The 18,724-nt window shown below is 39.9% G+C and overlaps 1 protein-coding gene across 2 annotated transcripts in view; it reads left to right on the plus strand.

Annotated features, from left to right (window-relative positions):
- Positions 1–18,724, plus strand: part of GAB2 (GRB2 associated binding protein 2) — a 181,343-nt gene that overhangs the window by 148,038 nt on the left and 14,581 nt on the right. For both annotated transcript variants that reach the window (XM_023646534.2, XM_070274335.1), the window contains one exon: positions 1,190–1,433. In XM_023646534.2, the coding sequence (XP_023502302.1) occupies positions 1,190–1,433 (244 nt within the window). The remainder of the gene's footprint in view (positions 1–1,189; positions 1,434–18,724) is intronic.

Consider the following 18,724-nt stretch of genomic DNA (forward strand, 5'->3'; position numbering starts at 1 on the left):
ATGCTGAATTATTGTTTTTGTTTATTCTGCAAACACAGATTAAGAACTTTCTATGTACCTGGTCTTTATTAGGTAAACGCTGGGAATGTAGAGGTAACAACATCAGTCACTGTTCTTAGAAACCCATGGGCGAGGCAGAGAAGCAGAGTCACAGTGGATATAACGAAGCATGGGCCAAGTGCTGTTGGCACCCAGAAGAAGACCGAGTGCAGGAAGGTTTCAGAGAGAATACGATATCCGTGTATGGTCTTAAAGTCTGCATACGAGCACCAGAAGAGTAGAAGAGAAAGCCAGGCAGAAGGAACAGAGTAAGCCAAAACAAAGAATTATAAAAGGAGCTGGTGTGTTCAGGGACTGATGAAGCTTCCATATGCCTTGGTATGGGAGGAGAAAAGCAGGAAATAGGTCAGACTGTGAAAGGCCTTGTATGTTATGCTAAGGAATTTGGACTCAGCTTAGAGAGCCAGCCAAATGAATAATGCCCTCGGCTTCGGGTGTAGCACTCTAAGCTATTATCTGTCTTTAATACCTCGCTTCCTTTCTGACACAACAGACGAGACTTTAAGATAAGAGTTAAGAGAAAAAAGGCCAATAGAGAGTGGTGGGTACAAGAGTTGGGCAGTGAGGAACATCGCTGTCCTCAGAGGACTTGAAAGGGCAGACAGAAGGAGCTGGGACCAGTCATAAGGGACAGCTCCACATACATTTGTGCTTTTATCATTAATACAGTAAGGCACAGCCCAGGGCCTCAATGAGTGAGTCTCCGGGAAGCAAAGCTTCATTTAACAAAGCCAGCCTTCGCTTTGAGGGAGGTGATGATAGCAGGAGCCCCCAAAAAGAAGGAAGGCAGTGGTACTCACTACACCAGTGACTGGCCTTACCTGAGGGCCAGAGTTGCACTCCTGGGCCACAGGTAGCCACACCTCCTGGAAGTCGGGGCAGATACTGGGCAGTACCTGCCCAGGTTGTGATAGAGAGTGGCCTCCAGGTGACTCCAGGAGCAGTACAGAGGTACAGAGCCAGGAGGCCACAGCCCTCCTTGCTGGGGGTTGGGGGCAGAGAGGGAAAGAATGCTGCTGCTGGATCACTGCCTCTGCTCTTAATATTTCTTCTTCCTCTGACAGCCACTTAGGGACAAGGACTCCTTTCCTTCCTTTTTCATTCACAGAGCTCTTTCTCCTTTTCACAGACTCCCTGAGAAACATTTCCTCAGCCAGTCACGGCCCCCGCTCTTCTCCAGCTGAGCTCAGCAGCTCCAATCAGCACCTTCTCCGAGAACGAAAATCCTCAGCCCCATCGCACTCCAGCCAGCCAACCTTGTTCACATTTGAACCCCCTGTGTCGAACCACATGCAGCCCACCTTGTCCACCAGTGCACCTCAGGAGTATCTCTACTTGCACCAGTGCATAAGCCGGAGAGCAGAAAATGCAAGGTAGGAGACTGCCATGGGCAATAGCTGCTTGAGTGACCACTCACAGGGCCTGCTACTTATCAGTCTCTGTGTTTTAATTTTAAAGACAAGGGAGTAAAATATTACCTCTTTTCATGTGAGCAAATACATATTTATAGGAAAAAACACCATTTTTTGCTTAGATAAACTTTACATTTTACTGGTATCATCTGTGTTGCTATACAGTGATAATTGGATTCCACAGAGACCTCCCAATATCAAAAATCGTGCTATAAAAATTTTTTTGTTTAATTTGAGGAAAAAAAGGCATTGAGGGCTAGAGTTTCAGAATGGAAAAAAAAGAGTCAATTTACTTGTTGGCCTTAAGAGTATAACTATAAAACCTTAATATTATTGAGCAAATCCATATTTCACTTTTGTTCTAGAGCTACACTGTTCCATATGGTAGCCACTAGCCGCATGTGGCTATTTAGACGTGAATTAAAATTAAATAAAATTTAAAATTAAGTTCCTCCATTGCACTAGCCACATTTCAAGTGCTCAATAGCTATACATGGCTAGTGGCTACCATGCTGGATAATACAGAAAGCACACATTTTTATCGTCACAGAAAGTTCTAGAGCTAGGATTCGCTGCTTTAGAGTAATAGTCTTTGTCTTTCTAACACCACCAGCTCTCTCACAGGTACAAAGCCTGTACATATTTTTATTGCCTTTTATTCTCATTGTTGGGATAAACAAAAGCACAGAGCTCATTGGCCCTGCCAGAGCTGGTTCCCAATTGCTACCAGGGCTGGCAGATTACAAATCATATTCCTTAATTAATTAATTTAGAAGTGTCTAACTTGCGTTATGAAAATTAAGGCTATTAGAGAATTGGCTGTGTTAATATATTACATCATAGAATATTTTCATGTATAATCTCTCTTGAACCAGCCGAACACACTGAGAGATAGCCAGTGTAGATCATTTAGCTCCATTTCATAGATGAAGAAACTGAGACTCACAACTAATACATGACGGAGGTAGGACTAGAACCCAGATCTTCTCATTTCTGGTCCTGTACTCATTTCTCGACACTATGCTACTGTGGTTCTGATTTCTGAGTTATTTACCATCACACAGCAGAGGCTCCCGACACTCATCTTAAGGCTGCCTCAGATACCAATTTTCCTGAAGCAGCATGATTCATTTGTGTGAACTTTCACTAGTTCAGCCTTCACCAACTTATAGATGAAGAGCTGAGTTCTGAAAAGGTAGAATGGATTAGCCAAGATCACAAGTTAGTGGCAGAGCTGTAAATAGCACCTGATTCTCCTGAAGCACAGACCAGAGACACTGTGGATTAATGAAATCATCTTATTGGCTTTGGAGTCAGTCAGATATGGGTTCAAACTCAGGTTCTGCCACTTCTTTTTGACCTTGGGGCCACTTATTTAACCTTCCTGACCTTCACTGTCCCTATATGCACAATGGGAATGATTAATTCAGAGGCTTACTAGTGAACATAAAATGACAAAACATACATAAAGGACCCAGCAGTAGACAGTCCGTACACATCGCCAGTGTTCCTGTGCCCCATCCCCTTCTACGACATGTATGATTGCCTGGGGGTAGAGAATGGGAGGCCTTACAATCATAGTTCTAGTGAAAGACAAAATCTGTTATATTGGTGCCTCTCAAACTTTCATGTGCATATGAAATACCTGAAGGTCTTGTTGAAATGCTGGTTCTGATTCCGTAGGCCTGTGTGGGTCCTGAGAGCCTGCCTTCATGCTAAACTACAAGTAATGCCAGTGCAGATTGTCTGCACATCACACTTTAAGTAGAAGGTCTTATATAATATTAACAACTGCCACCACCTTCACTCCCGTGATGCCGCTACAGCAACAGAACAAATATATAAATGTCTCTGCTTGAACTAGCAGTTAGGGCCCGCTCTCTACACTCTCTGTAAAACCTCTCTTTATCTTCCTAGCTGGAGTTCATTTCTACTCTGAATTCTCATGGCAGTTTTTGATTCTGTCTCTCACAGCACTTGGAACTTTCTGCCTCATAGTATCGGTTTTTATGTTAATATATTACTGCTCTTTGAAGATGGGACCCAGGGCACACAGTAGGTGCATAATAAATATTTGAACAAATTTGTGTTGTAGAGAGAGAACATAATGGAGGAGATAGAACTTATCTGCAGCTGGGGAAGCAGCTTTATTGTAGGACTTTGACCAAACTGTGCTTTTCTCTGTCATTGTTTTCACTTGTGTGGGTGTGGGAGCAAGAAGGTGATAAGCAGGATCTCAGGGAGATTTTTTTTTTAATTTTATTGAGGTCATAGTAGTTTATAACATTGTGAAATTTCAGTTGTACATTATTATTTTTTTTCTGCTTTTTCTTCCCCAAATCCCCCCAGTACATAGTTGTATATTCTAGTTGTGGGTCCTTCTAGTTGTGGCATGTGGGACGCCACCTCAGCGTGGCTTGATGAGCAGTGCCATGTCCACGCCCAGGATCCGAACCAGGGAAACCCTGGGCTGCCAAAGCGCAGCACGTGACCTTAACCACTCGGCCACGAGGCCGGCCCCCAATGTACATTATTATTGATCAGTCACCATATAAATGTGCCCCTTTACCCCTTGTGCCCACCCCCTAACCCCTTTCCCCTCTGGTAACCAATAATCTGTTCTCTTTGTTCCCAGGGAGATTTTTGGAAAAATGAAGTTCAAACATTTTTTGCAGTATTCTAAGGGGGCTTGGGGGGTGGGAAGGAAGCTTTCTTCAGTCCAGAAAAACTATATAATTTCTAATAGTAGTGGAGTAGCTTGTATGATACTAAACATCCTGTAACAGTTATAAACTCTGGACAAAACTTTAAAAAAACAGCTGTTTGAAGGCACCGAGGAGCAATCATAAAGCAGACAGAAACTGGAAGAGATGTGACTCTTAAAAGAAGGGACCCACACTGGGCTGGGTCCAATTTACATATTTTTTCTATAAAGGAAATTCCTATAACGTATCATTCAAAATGTTCAGTAGACAATGAGAAATGGCTAGACACATGAAGAAATTGTAAAAGTTGACCTATAGTTGAACTCAGTTCATAGAAACAAACAAAAATAAACCCAAATTGTGGAGTTAGCATACAAAGACTTTAAAATAATTGTCTGAATTTCTTTAATTTATGGAAAGAAAATGGATAATGAGTGAAGACATGGTGAAATTTAGGGGGGAGAGAGAAACTCGGAAAAAGAGCTTAGGAGTTCCAGTTCTAAGTGTGGGACAGACCAAAACCAGCATAGCAAAGGCTTCGTGAACTAAACAGATTTGCACTACCACACAGAGAACAAGGATCAACACTTGCAGGCTGAACCTAACCAGGTGTATTGCCTACAAAAAGAAAAACATCAACATTCTTCCAGGGATTGTAACAGAACCCAGAGTCTACACGACATAATACCACAACATTCAGGTTATAATTCAAAATTTCTCAGCATACAGAGAACCAGCAAAATGTAACTAGATTTCAAGAGAAAACACAGATGTCAATCCCAACATAAGCCAGATGTTGGAATTATCAGATACAGATTTAAAAACCCATATTATAACAATATTCCATATGATAAAGGAAAACACACTTGAAATTAATGCAAAGGAGGTAAAAACTCTCTCAACCCAGAAGTCTACAGCCTACAAAGGTATCCTTCAGGAATAAAAACAAAATTAAAACATTCTCAGATGAAAGAAAGATAAGAGAATTTCCAAGAGATCTAATTTAAAGAAATAAGTTCTTTAGGCTGAAGCAAGATAGTACCAGAAGGAAACTAAGATCTTCAGGAAGGAAGGAAGAGCAGCAAAAATAGTAAATATCTGCATAATTATAAAAGACCATTTTTTCCCTCCTAAGTTCTTTAAAATATGGATGAGTGTTGGAAGCAAGTATTAAACATTATCTAGTGGGATTTTCACATGGTTTTATTTCACTTCAGCCTGAAGAGCTTCCTTTACTATTTCTTGCCATGTGAGTTTCCTCATAATATATTTTCTCAATTTTCATTTATCTGGAAATATCTTTATTTCACCTTCATTTTTGAGAGATATTTTACTGGGTATAAGATTCTGGGATGATGGTTTTATTTTCTTTCAGCATTTTAAAGAATACCAATTCTATAGTTTCTAATGAGACATCAGTTGTTATTCTGATTCTCATTTTCCTATATGTGATGTATCTTTCTTCCTTTGAATGATTTTTTGCTCCCTTTTTAAAAAATTGTGGTAAAATGCACATAACATAAAATTTACCATCTTAATCTTTCTTTTTCTTTCTTCTTCTTCTTCTTTTTTTTCGGTGAGGAAGATTGTTGCTGAGCTAACATCTGTGCCAGTCTTCCTCTATTTTGTAGGTGGGATGCCACCACAGCATGGCTTGATGTACACATGAGCAATGTGTAGGTCTGTGCCTGGGATCTGAACCCACAAACCCTGGGCTGCCAAAGCAGAGTGCACAAACTTAACCACTGCACCACTGGGCCAGCCCCATTTTAATCATTTTTAAAGGTACAGTTCAGTAGTGTTAAGTACTTTCACATTGTTATGCAACCAATCTCCAGAACTCTTTTCATCTTGCAAAACTGAAACTCTGCACCCATTAAACAACTCCCCATTTCTCCTTCCCCCTAGCTGCTGACAACATCCTTTCTGCTATTATCTGTATGAATTTAACTTCTCTAAGTAACTCATATAAGTGAAATCTTACAGTACTTGCCTTTTCGTGACTGGCTTATTTCACTTAGCATAATGTCCTCAAGGTTCATCCATCTTGTAGCATGTGTCAGGATTTCTTTCCTTTTTAAGGCTGAATAATATTTCATTGCATGTATATATACCACATTTGTTTGTTGACCATTTGTGTATCTTCTTTGGAGAAATGTCTATTTGGATCCTTTGCCCATTTTTTATTGTTTTGATGTTGTTGTTGTAGATTAATATCTAGGTATTAATCCCTTACGAGATATATGATTTGCAGATATTTCTCCCATTCTGTAAGTTGCCTTTTCATTCTGTTGATTGTGTCCTTTGATGCACAGAAGTTTTTAATTTTGATGTAGTCCAGTTTATCTATATTTCCTTTTGTTGCTGTACTTTTGGTATTCATATATAAAAAAATCATTGCCAAATCCAATGTCAAGAAGCTTTTCCTCATGTTTTCTTCTCAGAGTTTTATAGTGTTAGTGCCTACATTTAGGTCTTTGATCTGTTTTGTGTTAATTTTTATATACGGTGTAAGGTAAAGATCCAACTTCATTTTTTTGCTTGTGGGTATCCAGTGTTCCCAGCACCATTTGTTGAAAAGACGGTCCTTTCCCCCACTGAATGGTCTTGGCACCCTTGTTGAAAATCATTAGACCATCCATGCGAGGTTTTATTTTGGGGCTCTCTATTCTATTCCACTGGTCTATGTGTCTGTCTTTATGCCAGTACCACACTTTATGCTGTATTTACTGTAACTTGGTAATATGTTTTGAAATCAGGAAGTGTGAGACCTCTAACCTTGTTCTTCTTTTTCAAGATTGTTTTGGCCATCTGGGCCTCTGACTAATTTGAGATTTTTTTTCTTTATCTTTGTTTTTTAGCAATTTAATTATGCTGCCGTATGTGTGGGTTTTTTTGTGTTTACTCTGTTTGGGGTTCACTTACCTTTCTGGTTTAACGTGTTGCTGTTTTTGATCCAGTTCAGCCAGATTTATACCACTAGTTCTTCAAGGTTTTTTTCTGCCCCATTCTGTCTCTGCTTTGCTTCTGAGACTTCAATTATTCATAGGCTAGGCCACTTGATACTGACCCATATGTCACTGATACTAATAATTTTTTTTCAATCTTTTTTCCTCTCTGTGCTTGGTTTGGATAACTTTTTAAATTGATTTTTCAGATCTAAGATTCTCCCCTCTCCCTTATTTTTCCTTTTCTTTTCCATTTTTTGAGGGGTAGTTGAAGTACAGTCAGTGTCATAGATAGAAACTTTCCTCATGCCCCTTTGTAATCCATCCTCTCTCTGCATCATTCTTCAGGAACCACTGACAATATTCTGTCACTATATTGTTTTCATATTCTAAAATTTTATTTGAATGGAATCATACAGTATTTACTATTTTTCCTGACTTCTTTCAATCAGCATAATACTTTGGGGATTCATCCATGTTGTTGCATGTATCATTAGTTGTTTCTTTTTATTACTGAGTAGTAATTCAATGTATTCTTATATCACAATTTATTTATCTATTCACATGTTGATGGGCACTTAGGTTGTTTCCATTTTGGGCAATTACAAATTAAAATGATTTGTACATAAATAGTCACTAACAAATCTTTATGTGGGCATTTGTTGCATTTCTCCCAGGAAGTACCTAGAAAACTAGGCCCCGGTTGTTTAACTGGTGAATTCTGTCAAATATTCAAACATAAAATAACACAAATATTACCCAAATTCTTTTAGAAAATGTAAGAAGAGGGAATCTTTTGTAACTCATTTTATGAAACCAGCATAACCCTACTACCAAAACCTGACAAAGATTACAGAAAAGAAAATTACAGAACAATATTCCCTGTGAATATAGATGCAGAAATCCTTTTTTTCCTACAAAAAAGTATCAGCAATAGAATTCAACTAAAAAAAATAACATACACACACACATATATCATACACATATGTATGTGTGTGTTTTAGGAATAATATATATATTAGGGAATATGTGTGTATACATCATTAGAGATAAGACATCATAACAAAGTAGTGTTCATCACAGGAATGCAAGATTGGTTGGATATTCAAAAATCAACCAATATCATTCATCACATTAAGAAAATAAAGGAGGGAAATCATATAATCATCACCTCAATAAATGCAGAGAAAGCATTTGACAAAACAGTACTTCCTCATAAAAAAAATTTCTTAGCAAACTGAATAGAGGAGAATTTCTTCAAACTAATAATGGGCTTCTAAGGATAGTGTACAGGTAATATCATACCTAATGGAGAAATAGTAAACATATTTCCCTGATATTGGGGACAAGGAGAAAATACTGTGCTCTTACCACTTCTATTCAACATTACTAGAGATTTCAGCCAATTCAAGAAGGGAACAAAAAGATGCAAAAGACATGAAGATTGGAAAGGAAGATATAGTACTGTCTCTATTTGCAGGTAACTTGATTGTTTATATAAAAAGTCCTAAAGAATCTAGAAAACAACTACAAGAAGTAATAGATGAATTTAGCAAGGTCAAAGAATAAAAAGTTATTATACAAAAATTAATTATTACATACTAGCAGCAGACAATTGGAAAATGAACTTTTTAAAAATTCTCCATCTAATGATGCCAAAAGACATGGACTACTTAGGAATAAATTTAACAAAAGACCTGCTCACTGAAATCACTGTCAGATGTTGCTGGGGGAGATTACAGACCTACATATGGAGAAGGATGTACTATAGTATGAATTGGAAGGCCCAGTACAGGTATTAACATGATAATTCTTCCCAAATTGATCTATAGAATCAACACAATCCAAATAAAAATCCCCGCAAGGTTTTTCATAGAAATTGACAAGCTAATTCTAAAATTTATGTGAAAATGCAAACAATCTAGAATAGCCAAAGTGATTTTAAAAAGAACAATGACAAAGTTAGGGGATTTATACTGCCTGATTTCAAGACTTCCTGTCAAACTAAAGTAGTCAAGATAGTATTGTATTGATGAAAGGGAAAAGATGTACATCTCTAGAACTATTCGGGGCTGAGGGGAGGATATATGTTTTTTGACAAGAGTTGCCAGTAGGGAAATGAAAGTCTTTTCAACAAATGATGCTGGAACAGCTGGATATCCATTTAGGAATGAAAAAAGAACCCTTGCTTCATGTCACACTACTCAAAAATCAACTTAAATGTATCGGAGACCTAAATGTAAAGTCAAATACTATGCAACTTCTAGAAGATAACACCTCTGATCTTGGGGTATGCAAAGATTTTTATATAGGATACAAAAAGCAGGAATCATAAAAGAAAAAAGCAAAGTAGTTTTTATCAAAGTTAAAACGTTTGCTCTTCAAAAGACCCCATTAAAAAAAGTGGCAAGTCACAAAATATTCAGAACACACACATATATATATATATATATATGTAAAGAACTATTACAACTCAATAGAAGACAACCCAATTTTTTTTTAAATGAATGGGCAAAAGATTTGAACAGACTTTTCACAAAAAGTAAAAAATAGGAATGGCCAATAAGCACATGAAAAGATGCTGAATCCTCAGGGAAATGCAAATTAGAACCTCAGTGAGATTTTGCTTCATCTCTACTGAAATGGCTAAAATTAAAAAGACTAACACCACCAGGGGTTGGCAAATGTGTGGATGGACTTTAGTCCTGCACTGTGTCTGATATTCACATTACATACCAAGTGCTCTGGAAAAAAGGAATAATGCATTACAGTTTACAAAGCGCTTTTATATTAGTTACCTCATTTGATCTCCAAAATAATCTTACGGAGTTACTTTTGAGTAGGCGCTTTGAAGAGAGAACCAGCCCATTCATCTCTGCGTAGCATGGACGTAAATATGCCCGATTGGATTATTACAGGAAATAGTACTTACTGAGGCTGATAATACCAGCCCTCTTTCTGTTCCTTTTTACGTTTATGGGGGAACCTGATGTAAATTAAGCACCTCAGAGATAAAACCCTGAATTATTTATCATTAGTTTTACTACAGACTAGCCACTATTCTTCCTTCAAGTACTACCTAATATGTATTCCGGTTAAAATAACTTCAGTTCTCAAAATCCAGCTCTTCCATTGAGCTAAAATAAGTAACTCATCAGAATAGTAACTCTTGGCAATCGAAGGAGTTTTGAACTGACACTGACAAGACAAGCAGAGTCCTTTTTGTCTTCAAAGACAAATTAGTCTCACTGGATTTATTTTTATTTTTGCCCTCCAGCTTTGGGGCCTCATTCCAGATTCTAGCTGGTCTCTGTCTTTTTATATCAAGGAGGCTGTTAAACCTATAACAGGTGATACATTATGGTGAGCCACATGCCCTGGAAAGCCATAATTCTGGTGAGGGTTGGAGGAAGTGAAATTTCAAGGACGAGAGTCCAGAATGAAAGAGTCACTGACCCTGCAATACCATTCCACAGAAAGATGGTGGGCAACAAGTGAAATCAGCAATGTCAGTGGAGGACTTACCTGTGATTCCTCATTTCTAAGGCTTCTCTGACTCATTCTCCCTGTGGCTTTGATTGACCAAAGGCAGAATATACAACTTTTCGTTTCGTTTACTTTCACATATAAAGTTTTGCTCTGTAACCACAGAGAAAAGCAGGCTCACTGTTGCAACCAGGTGGGTTTGAGATACAAGATCGCTTCACCTCTTAGAGATTGTGAGGCAGAATTTTCTGAGTTTTCTTCTCTCATGGGAAGTATCCATTTGGGATGGGTAAAAACACAGGCAGGTGATCCAAATGACCTCTCAGGGTTACCAGTGACAGCTTCAGAAATGTAAATGGTGGTCAGTTGACTTACGAGCATTTACATATTAGCTTTCCTTAAATAGGAACATATCCATTAAAAATCAAACTGGGCCCTTCATCATTAAGGTGCTTGGAGTCTGGTAGGATGGAAAAGAACAAGATCGCGGTGTAGTGTGGTACGCAAAATTACATAAAATTGTACCAAAGAACAATTGCAAAATAAAATGGCCAGGAAAACTAGAAAACCATTCCTAAAAGATAAGGGAGAGATTTGGGGTTGATATGAAGACCAAAGACCACGGTGCAAGAGGTAGTGTGATACCCCCTCGCCCCTCAACAGACTCTGGAGCCGTGTGCGGGCAGCCAGGACTGAGGAGGAGAGGCACTGAGCTGCTGGCTTGAGGGAGTACTTCTTCCAAATTTCTCTCTGCCCCCAGGGAGCTCCCCTACACGCTTGTGTTCAAGTATCTTCCTGTATCAACTCTGCCATTTACCGTTTTCCTCATCTGATACAAACCTGTCTCTCAGAACTGTCGGGAGGATTAAGAGTGACGTGACTTGTGATGTGCCTGGCACAGTACCATGCCCATTTTAGGAGGCCTCTGTCAGCCCACAGCCCTGGAAGAGAGGCCTCTCTCCAAATCCACTGCTTCCAGGGATCCATCCCATGCAAGAAACACGGGACATTATGGTGACATAGGCCTCAGTCAAGGTCTTCATGAAAGTAGTCAAAGCCATGGGACTTGCTCAGAATTTCTCTCTCTCGATTCTTGCCCAGAGGGAGCACACTGTAGCCTTGAGCAGGGAGTCCAGAGACCTGCCTGCTGGAGCCAGTCCTGCTACCATCTGAGTATGTAGCTTTGGGCAAGTAGGTTTCCCTTGTTCAACAACTCTTACCCAGCTCTTGAAGTAATGATCAGTCCCCCTCAACAAGCGTCAGTGTTCACCTCCCACATGCCAGGCACCAGCCAGGGTACAGGATATGGTCTCTGCCATCCAGGAGCACAGGGTCTGGGAGAAGTGGAAAGATACAGACCCAAAACGGAAGGCAGAGTAAGTGTTAGGCTGGAAGCACAGAGTGCTGCGGGAGCAAAGAGGAAGGAGTTGTTGAAGTGAAAAGGAGAATTAGAGGACCTACAAAACCTTTGTGGAGCAAAAGGGCTTCTTTTGCACTTTGTGTAAGATTTTGATGCGTCAAGGAAGCATTCCAGAGAAAGGTAAATAATGCAAGCCCAGGGCAAGAGCTTAGACCATGTGGGACGTATTTAGGGTTGAGTGAGTAGTTCTGTGAGCTAGAGCAGAGGATGCTGGAGCAGAGGGAGGTAGGGACATAAGCTAGTGGGTATTGAAGGGGGAAGAGTTCTGATCTGCTGATCCAAAGGGTTTAGGCCACGCTTAGGAAAGGGGATGGCAGCACCAACACTTCTCTTTACTCATTTATTTATACATTCATTTGCTTGTCCATTCAACAAATATTTATTCATTATTCACTATGTGACAAGCACTAATCTGGGTGCTGAGGAGAGAAAAATGAATAAGACACAGTTTCTGTTCTCGAGGAAATCAGTCTGGTGTAGGAGACAAGTAACAATGGTATGTAACACAGGTAACAATTACCACCTGCTCCAAGAACAGAGTTGAGCAGGTGATTGAGTATGCTCTGAAGTAGAGGATGTAAGAAACAACTTTAAAAGGTGTGCAATTTGACTGAGTTTGAAGGATAAATAGGAGTCGGAGCTTGCCAGATTGAAGTTGTTTCAGACAGAGCGAACACCACCACAAACCCTAGAGGCTTGATTGCATGGGGCATACAGGGAACACTGAGAAGTTTGGCTGAATGGATCCTAGAGTGGGAAGGTGAATTAGGGAGAAGAGATTGGAGGGACACGTTGGAGCTGAAATACAGCTTAGTCCTAAAGGCAATGAGGCAGTACTGAAAATGGTTAAGCCAAGAAGTTAGGAAAGTAAATGTCAGTGGGGGTGTAGAGAAGATCAGAGAGGTCCCAGGCAGATGGTGGGGAGACTCGTTACCAGCCCTTTCATTAATGGCAGAAAAAAAATCAGGAGGACCTGATTTGGGGTGGATTCAGTAGGACTTGAAGGGGTTTTTGAGTGAGAAATTGTAATGTCTGTAACTCCCAGGTTTCTCGAGTGACTGGTGCCATTCCCAGGACAGGAGAGTCAGGAGAAAGAAGATGAGTTCATTCTTGAATATGTTTAAGGCTACTGCAGGATACCTGTGATGCTCTCCCCAACCCCCTTAAATCCTTCAGGGGCTCCCCATCCTCGTCAGCCCTGGCTCTCAGCCCTACCTCCTAGCACGCTTGCTGCAGCCTGAGCAGCTTGCAGTTCGTTGACCTTGCTAGGTTGTGTTCTACTTCTTTGTGCCTCTAACTAGAGCACCTTTTGCCTTCTCTTGCCTTTTGCCTGGCCAGTTGCCAGACTAGCTCAGAAGAAGCCTCCCCTGACATTCTGTGCCACCACCACCAGGGAGGGTCTGTATCACCACCACCATAGATCTGTCAGCTACTGGGTACTCACCCACTTGATTATAATGATTTGCATGCATGTCACCTCTTCCACTGCTGTGCCCCCTAGGGCAGGAGGCATTTCTGTATCCATTGTTCCTGGCCCAGGTGGAAGGTGGGATGTCAGTAAATGTTCATTAAATGAACAAATCCAGATGGGGGCATCCAACAGAAAGTGGGAAATTCCAAAAGGCAAAATGAAAGGCACCAAAGACAAATGTGAACAACGTGAACACCTTATGTCTACCATTAGCTCCTCCATCTCTGCTCCGAGCACTCCATTATCTGAAGGTTAGCTGCTCAATGATCTAGGCCCATGGCTGTTGGCTTGGTTATGTGTGTGGAATGGAACAGAAAGAGAGAAAGAACACAGAGTTCTAGAGAAGAGGGCTGCGGAAGGTTTGAGGACTGAAACGGAACTCCCAGCTATCAAGGATGCAAGTTTACATGAGAGAGAGCCTGGCCTAAACACCTGTTTCCCTTCCTTTTTCTAAGCTGCTGGGATCTGTTGTCTACCACCATCTGGTGGCCGCATCCATAAATAACAAGCTCCCCGAGAGCTGAAAGAGTTTGTATAAGGCAGAAGTTCCATGGACTGGTCTCACAGGATTGTGACACCCACCCCCCGCTCCCCAGATATAGCATGCAAATTTGTATGTATACAAGACTTGCCTTATTCTGGTGAGAAGTGCCAAGAGCTTTTTATCAGCTTCTTAAAGAGGCTTAAAGCCTCCAAAAGTCTGAGAATCACTGCTATAAAGGATTGTTCTAGAATAATGATTCTTACTTTTTTCCCCAAATTAAATCCTATAAAGAATCATAATGGGAGAAGGGGCAGAGCAAAATGGCGGGGTGAGCTGACCCGGGATTCTCTTCCCTCCAAAATACAACAAAGGATTGGAAAAACTGAATTTCAGAGAATAAATCTAATGCCAACACGTTAGAGACCAATACCAAGAAGGCGGAGATCATAAACCTTACTTACGGCCTCGGAGGCACTGGAATGGTAGGAGAGAACATCGCTCCCTGCCCTAGAGTCTGTGATCGCTGCTGCACCGGTCGGGAACGAGCAGGGGAGGGGCTGCACGACCGGGGGATCATCCAGGACTCCTGCCACTGGTCCAGTGGAAACCCACTGACGGGGGGAAAGCTTCCATCCGTGGGGACCCCATAAACCCAGGGCCTCAGGAGACCAGAGAACAGAACTGATCTGACTCCAGACCAGTGTGCGAGAATAGCAGCCCCTCCCTCCCGGGAAAGGCCGTGGGCGCAGCCATCTTGCCCGAAGGCAGGGAGCTCATAACACGCGGCTCTTGACCCCCATCTAGTGGCAACAGGCTGTAACTGCAACCGAATTCTACCACCATGCAAAAAACCCGCTCCTCTACCATCCAGCAATTTATAAAAGCCCCAGACCAGAAGGAAAACAATAAAAACATAGAATTAAGTCCTGAGGACTTGGAATTAGGTAAACTAAGTGATAATGAGTTCAGAGCAGCTATAATAAAAAAACTCAATGAGGTAGAGAGAAAGATAGAGAAACAAGCCAAGTTCTGGAGGTACTTCACAAAAGAGATTGAAATCATAAAGAAGAATCAAACAGAATTACTAGAGATGAAAAACACAATGGACCAGATAAAACAGAATATGGATTCCCTGAATGCCCGTGTAGACACCATAGAAGAGAAAATTAACATAATTGAAGATAGACAGGCTGAATGGCTCCAGACGGAGGAAGAAAGAGGACTAAGAATTAAAAAAACGAGGAAAATCTCCAAGAGATAGTGGATTCAATGAGGAGTAAGAACATAAGGATCATAGGAATTCCTGAGAACGTGGAAAAGGAAAATGGAGCAGAAAGTGTGCTTAACAAAATTATTGAAAAGAACTTCCCAAATCTAGGGATTGACAGAGAAATGTGTGTAGAGGAAGCTTTCAGATCTCCTAGATTTGTCAATGTAAAAAGACCTACTGCAAGGCACATAGTAGTAAAATTGGCAAGAAGGAAAGATAAGGAAAGAATACTCAGGGAAGTAAGAAAAAAGAACAGAATAACCTATAAAGGAGCCCCTATCAGACGTCAGCGGATTTCTCTACAGAAACCCTACAAGCTAGGAGAGAATGGAGTGACATATTCAAAGCTTTAAAAGATGAAAATCTTCAGCCAAGAGTACTCTATCCAGCAAGAATTTCCTTCAGATATGAGGGAGAAATTAAATCTTTTCCAGACAAACAAAAGTTAAGGGAATTTGTAACTAAAAGCCCTCCACTACAAGAAATCCTCAAGAAGGCTCTCATACCTGAAAAAATAAAAAAGGGAGAAAGGGGTCACAATCCACAGACTAGGGAGACCGATGGATAGAACCAGAACAGGACAGCAAATATTCAACTATAGCATTAGGGTAAAGGTAAGGAAACTACCAAAGCAAGGACGATCTTATCACTCTAACTACAAATTCATAACATGAGTTGGACTAAGAAATGAAAATAATTATTTAGGAGGGGAAGAGCAAAGGGTCTAAATCAGTATTGGTCAAGTAAGTAAGAGACCACCAGAGAATAGAATATATTATACACGAGATTCTAAATACAAACTTCAAGGTAGACGCTAAAATAAAATACAGAACAGAGTCACAAATCATAAATAAGGAAAAATCTAAGAAACCCAGCATAGGAAATTGCAGTATTAAATGGGTAGTCTAAAGCACACAGGAAAACAAGATAATGAGCGACAGATTGACAGCATTAAGTCCACATGCATCAATAATCACTCTCAATGTAAACGGCTTGAACTCTCCAATAAAAAGACACAGAGTGGCAAAATGGATTAAAGAACAAGATCCAACAATTTGCTGCCTCCAAGAAACACATCTCAGCCCCAAGGACAAACACAGGCTCAGGGTGAAGGGATGGAGGACAATACTTCAAGCTAATAACAAGGAAAAAAAGGCAGGTGTTGCAATTCTTATATCAGACCAAGTGGATTTCAAAATAAGACAGGTAAAGAGAGACACAGAGGGACAATATATAATGATCAAAGGGACACTTCATCAAGAAGAAATAACGCTTATAAATATCTATGCACCCAACACAGGAGCACCAAGATTCATAAAGCAACTATTAACAGACCTAAAGGAAGATGTTAAAAACAACACAATAATAGTAGGGGACCTTAACACCCCACTCACATCAATGGACAGATCATCCAGACAGAAAATCAACAAGGAAATAGTGGAGCTGAATGAAAAACTAAAACAATTGGACTTAATAGACTTATATAGATCACTTCACCCTGAAAGAGCTGAATACACATTCTTCTCAAGTGCACATGGAACATTCTCAAGGATAGGCCATATGTTGGGAAACAAGGCAAGCCTCTACAAATTTAAAAAAATTGAAATAAGAACAAGCATCTTCTCCAATCATAGTGCTATAAGGCTAGAAATTAATTACAAGAAAAAAGCTGAGAAAGGCACAAGGATGTGGAGACTAAACAACACACTACTGGACAAGCAATGGATCATTGAAGAAATTAAAGAAGAAATCAAAAAATACCTGGAAACAAATGAAAATGATAACATGCCATACCAACTCATATGGGATACAACAAAAGGTGTATTAAGAGGAAAATTCATCGCAATACAGGCACATCTTAACAAACAAGAAAAATGCCAAATAAGCAATCTTAAAGTACACCTAACTGAACTAGAGAAAAAAGAATAAATAAAGCCCAAAGTCAGCAGAAGGAGAGAAATAATAAAAAGCAGAGCAGAAATAAATACTATTGAAATGAAAAAGGCAGTAGAAAGGATCAATGAAACAAAGAGCTGGTTTTTTGAGAAGATAAATAGAATTGACAAACCACTAGCCAGACTTACAAAGAAAAAAAGGGAGAAAGCTCAAATAAACAAAATCAGAAATGAAAGAGGAGAAATAACAACAGACTCTGCAGAAATACAATGGATTATAAGAGAATACTACAAAAAACTATATGCCAACAGAATGGATAACCTAGAGGAAATGGATAAATTCTTGGACTCCTACAATCTCCCAAAGCTCACTCAAGAAGAGGCAGACAATTTGAACAGACCAATCACAAGGAAAAAGATTGAAACAGCAATCAAAAACATCCCAAAGAACAAAACCCCAGGACCAGATGGCTTTCCTGGGGAATTCTACCAAACTTTCAGAGAGGATTTAATACCTATCCTTTTCAAGCTATTCCGAAAAATTAGGGAAGATGGAACACTTCCTAACACATTCTATGAGGCCGACATCACGCTGATATCAAAACCTGACAAGGACACCACGAAATATCACTGATGAATGTAGATGCAAAAATTCTAAACAAAATTTCTGCAACTAGAATTCAGCAATTCATCAAAAGGATCATACATCAGGATCAGGTGGGATTCATACCAGGGACACAGGGATGGTTCAACATCCACAAATCAATCAACGTGATACACCACATCAACAAACTAAGGAATAAAAACCACATGATCATCTCAATAGATGCAGAGAAGGCATTTGACAAGATCCAACAGCCATTTATGATAAAAACTCTGAACAAAATGGGCATAGAAGGAAACTACCTCAACATAATAAAGGCCGTATATGACAAACCCATAGCCAACATCATACTCAATGGGCAAAAACTGAACGCCATCCCCCTGAAAACAGGAACAAGACAAGGATGCCCTCTATCACCACTCTTATTTAACATAGTACTGGAGGTCCTGGCCAGAGCAATCAGGCAAGAAAAAGGAATAAAAGGAATCCAAATAGGGAGGGAAGAAGTGAAACTCTCGCTGTTTGCAGACGACATGATCTTATATATAGAAAACCCCAAAGAATCCATTGGAAAACTCTTAGAAGTAATCAACAACTACAGCAAAGTTGCAGGGTACAAAATCAATTTGCATAAATCAGTAGCATTTCTATACTCTAATAACGAACTAACAGAAAAAGAACTGAAGAACACAATACCATTCACAATCGCAACAAAAAGAATAAAATACCTTGGGGTAAATTTAACTAAGGAAGTGAAGGACCTATATGATGAAAATTACAAGGCCTTTCTGAGAGAATTGGATGATGACATAAGGAGATGGAAAGACATTCCATGTACTGGATTGGAAGAATAAACATAGTTAAAATGTCCGTTCTACCTAAAGCAATCTACAGATTCAATGCCATCCCAATCAGAATCCCAATGACATTCTTTACAGAATTAGAACAAAGAATCCTAAAATTCATATG

Source organism: Equus caballus, chromosome 7 (assembly GCF_041296265.1).
Source record: "Equus caballus isolate H_3958 breed thoroughbred chromosome 7, TB-T2T, whole genome shotgun sequence".
Classification (NCBI taxonomy): domain Eukaryota; kingdom Metazoa; phylum Chordata; class Mammalia; order Perissodactyla; family Equidae; genus Equus; species Equus caballus.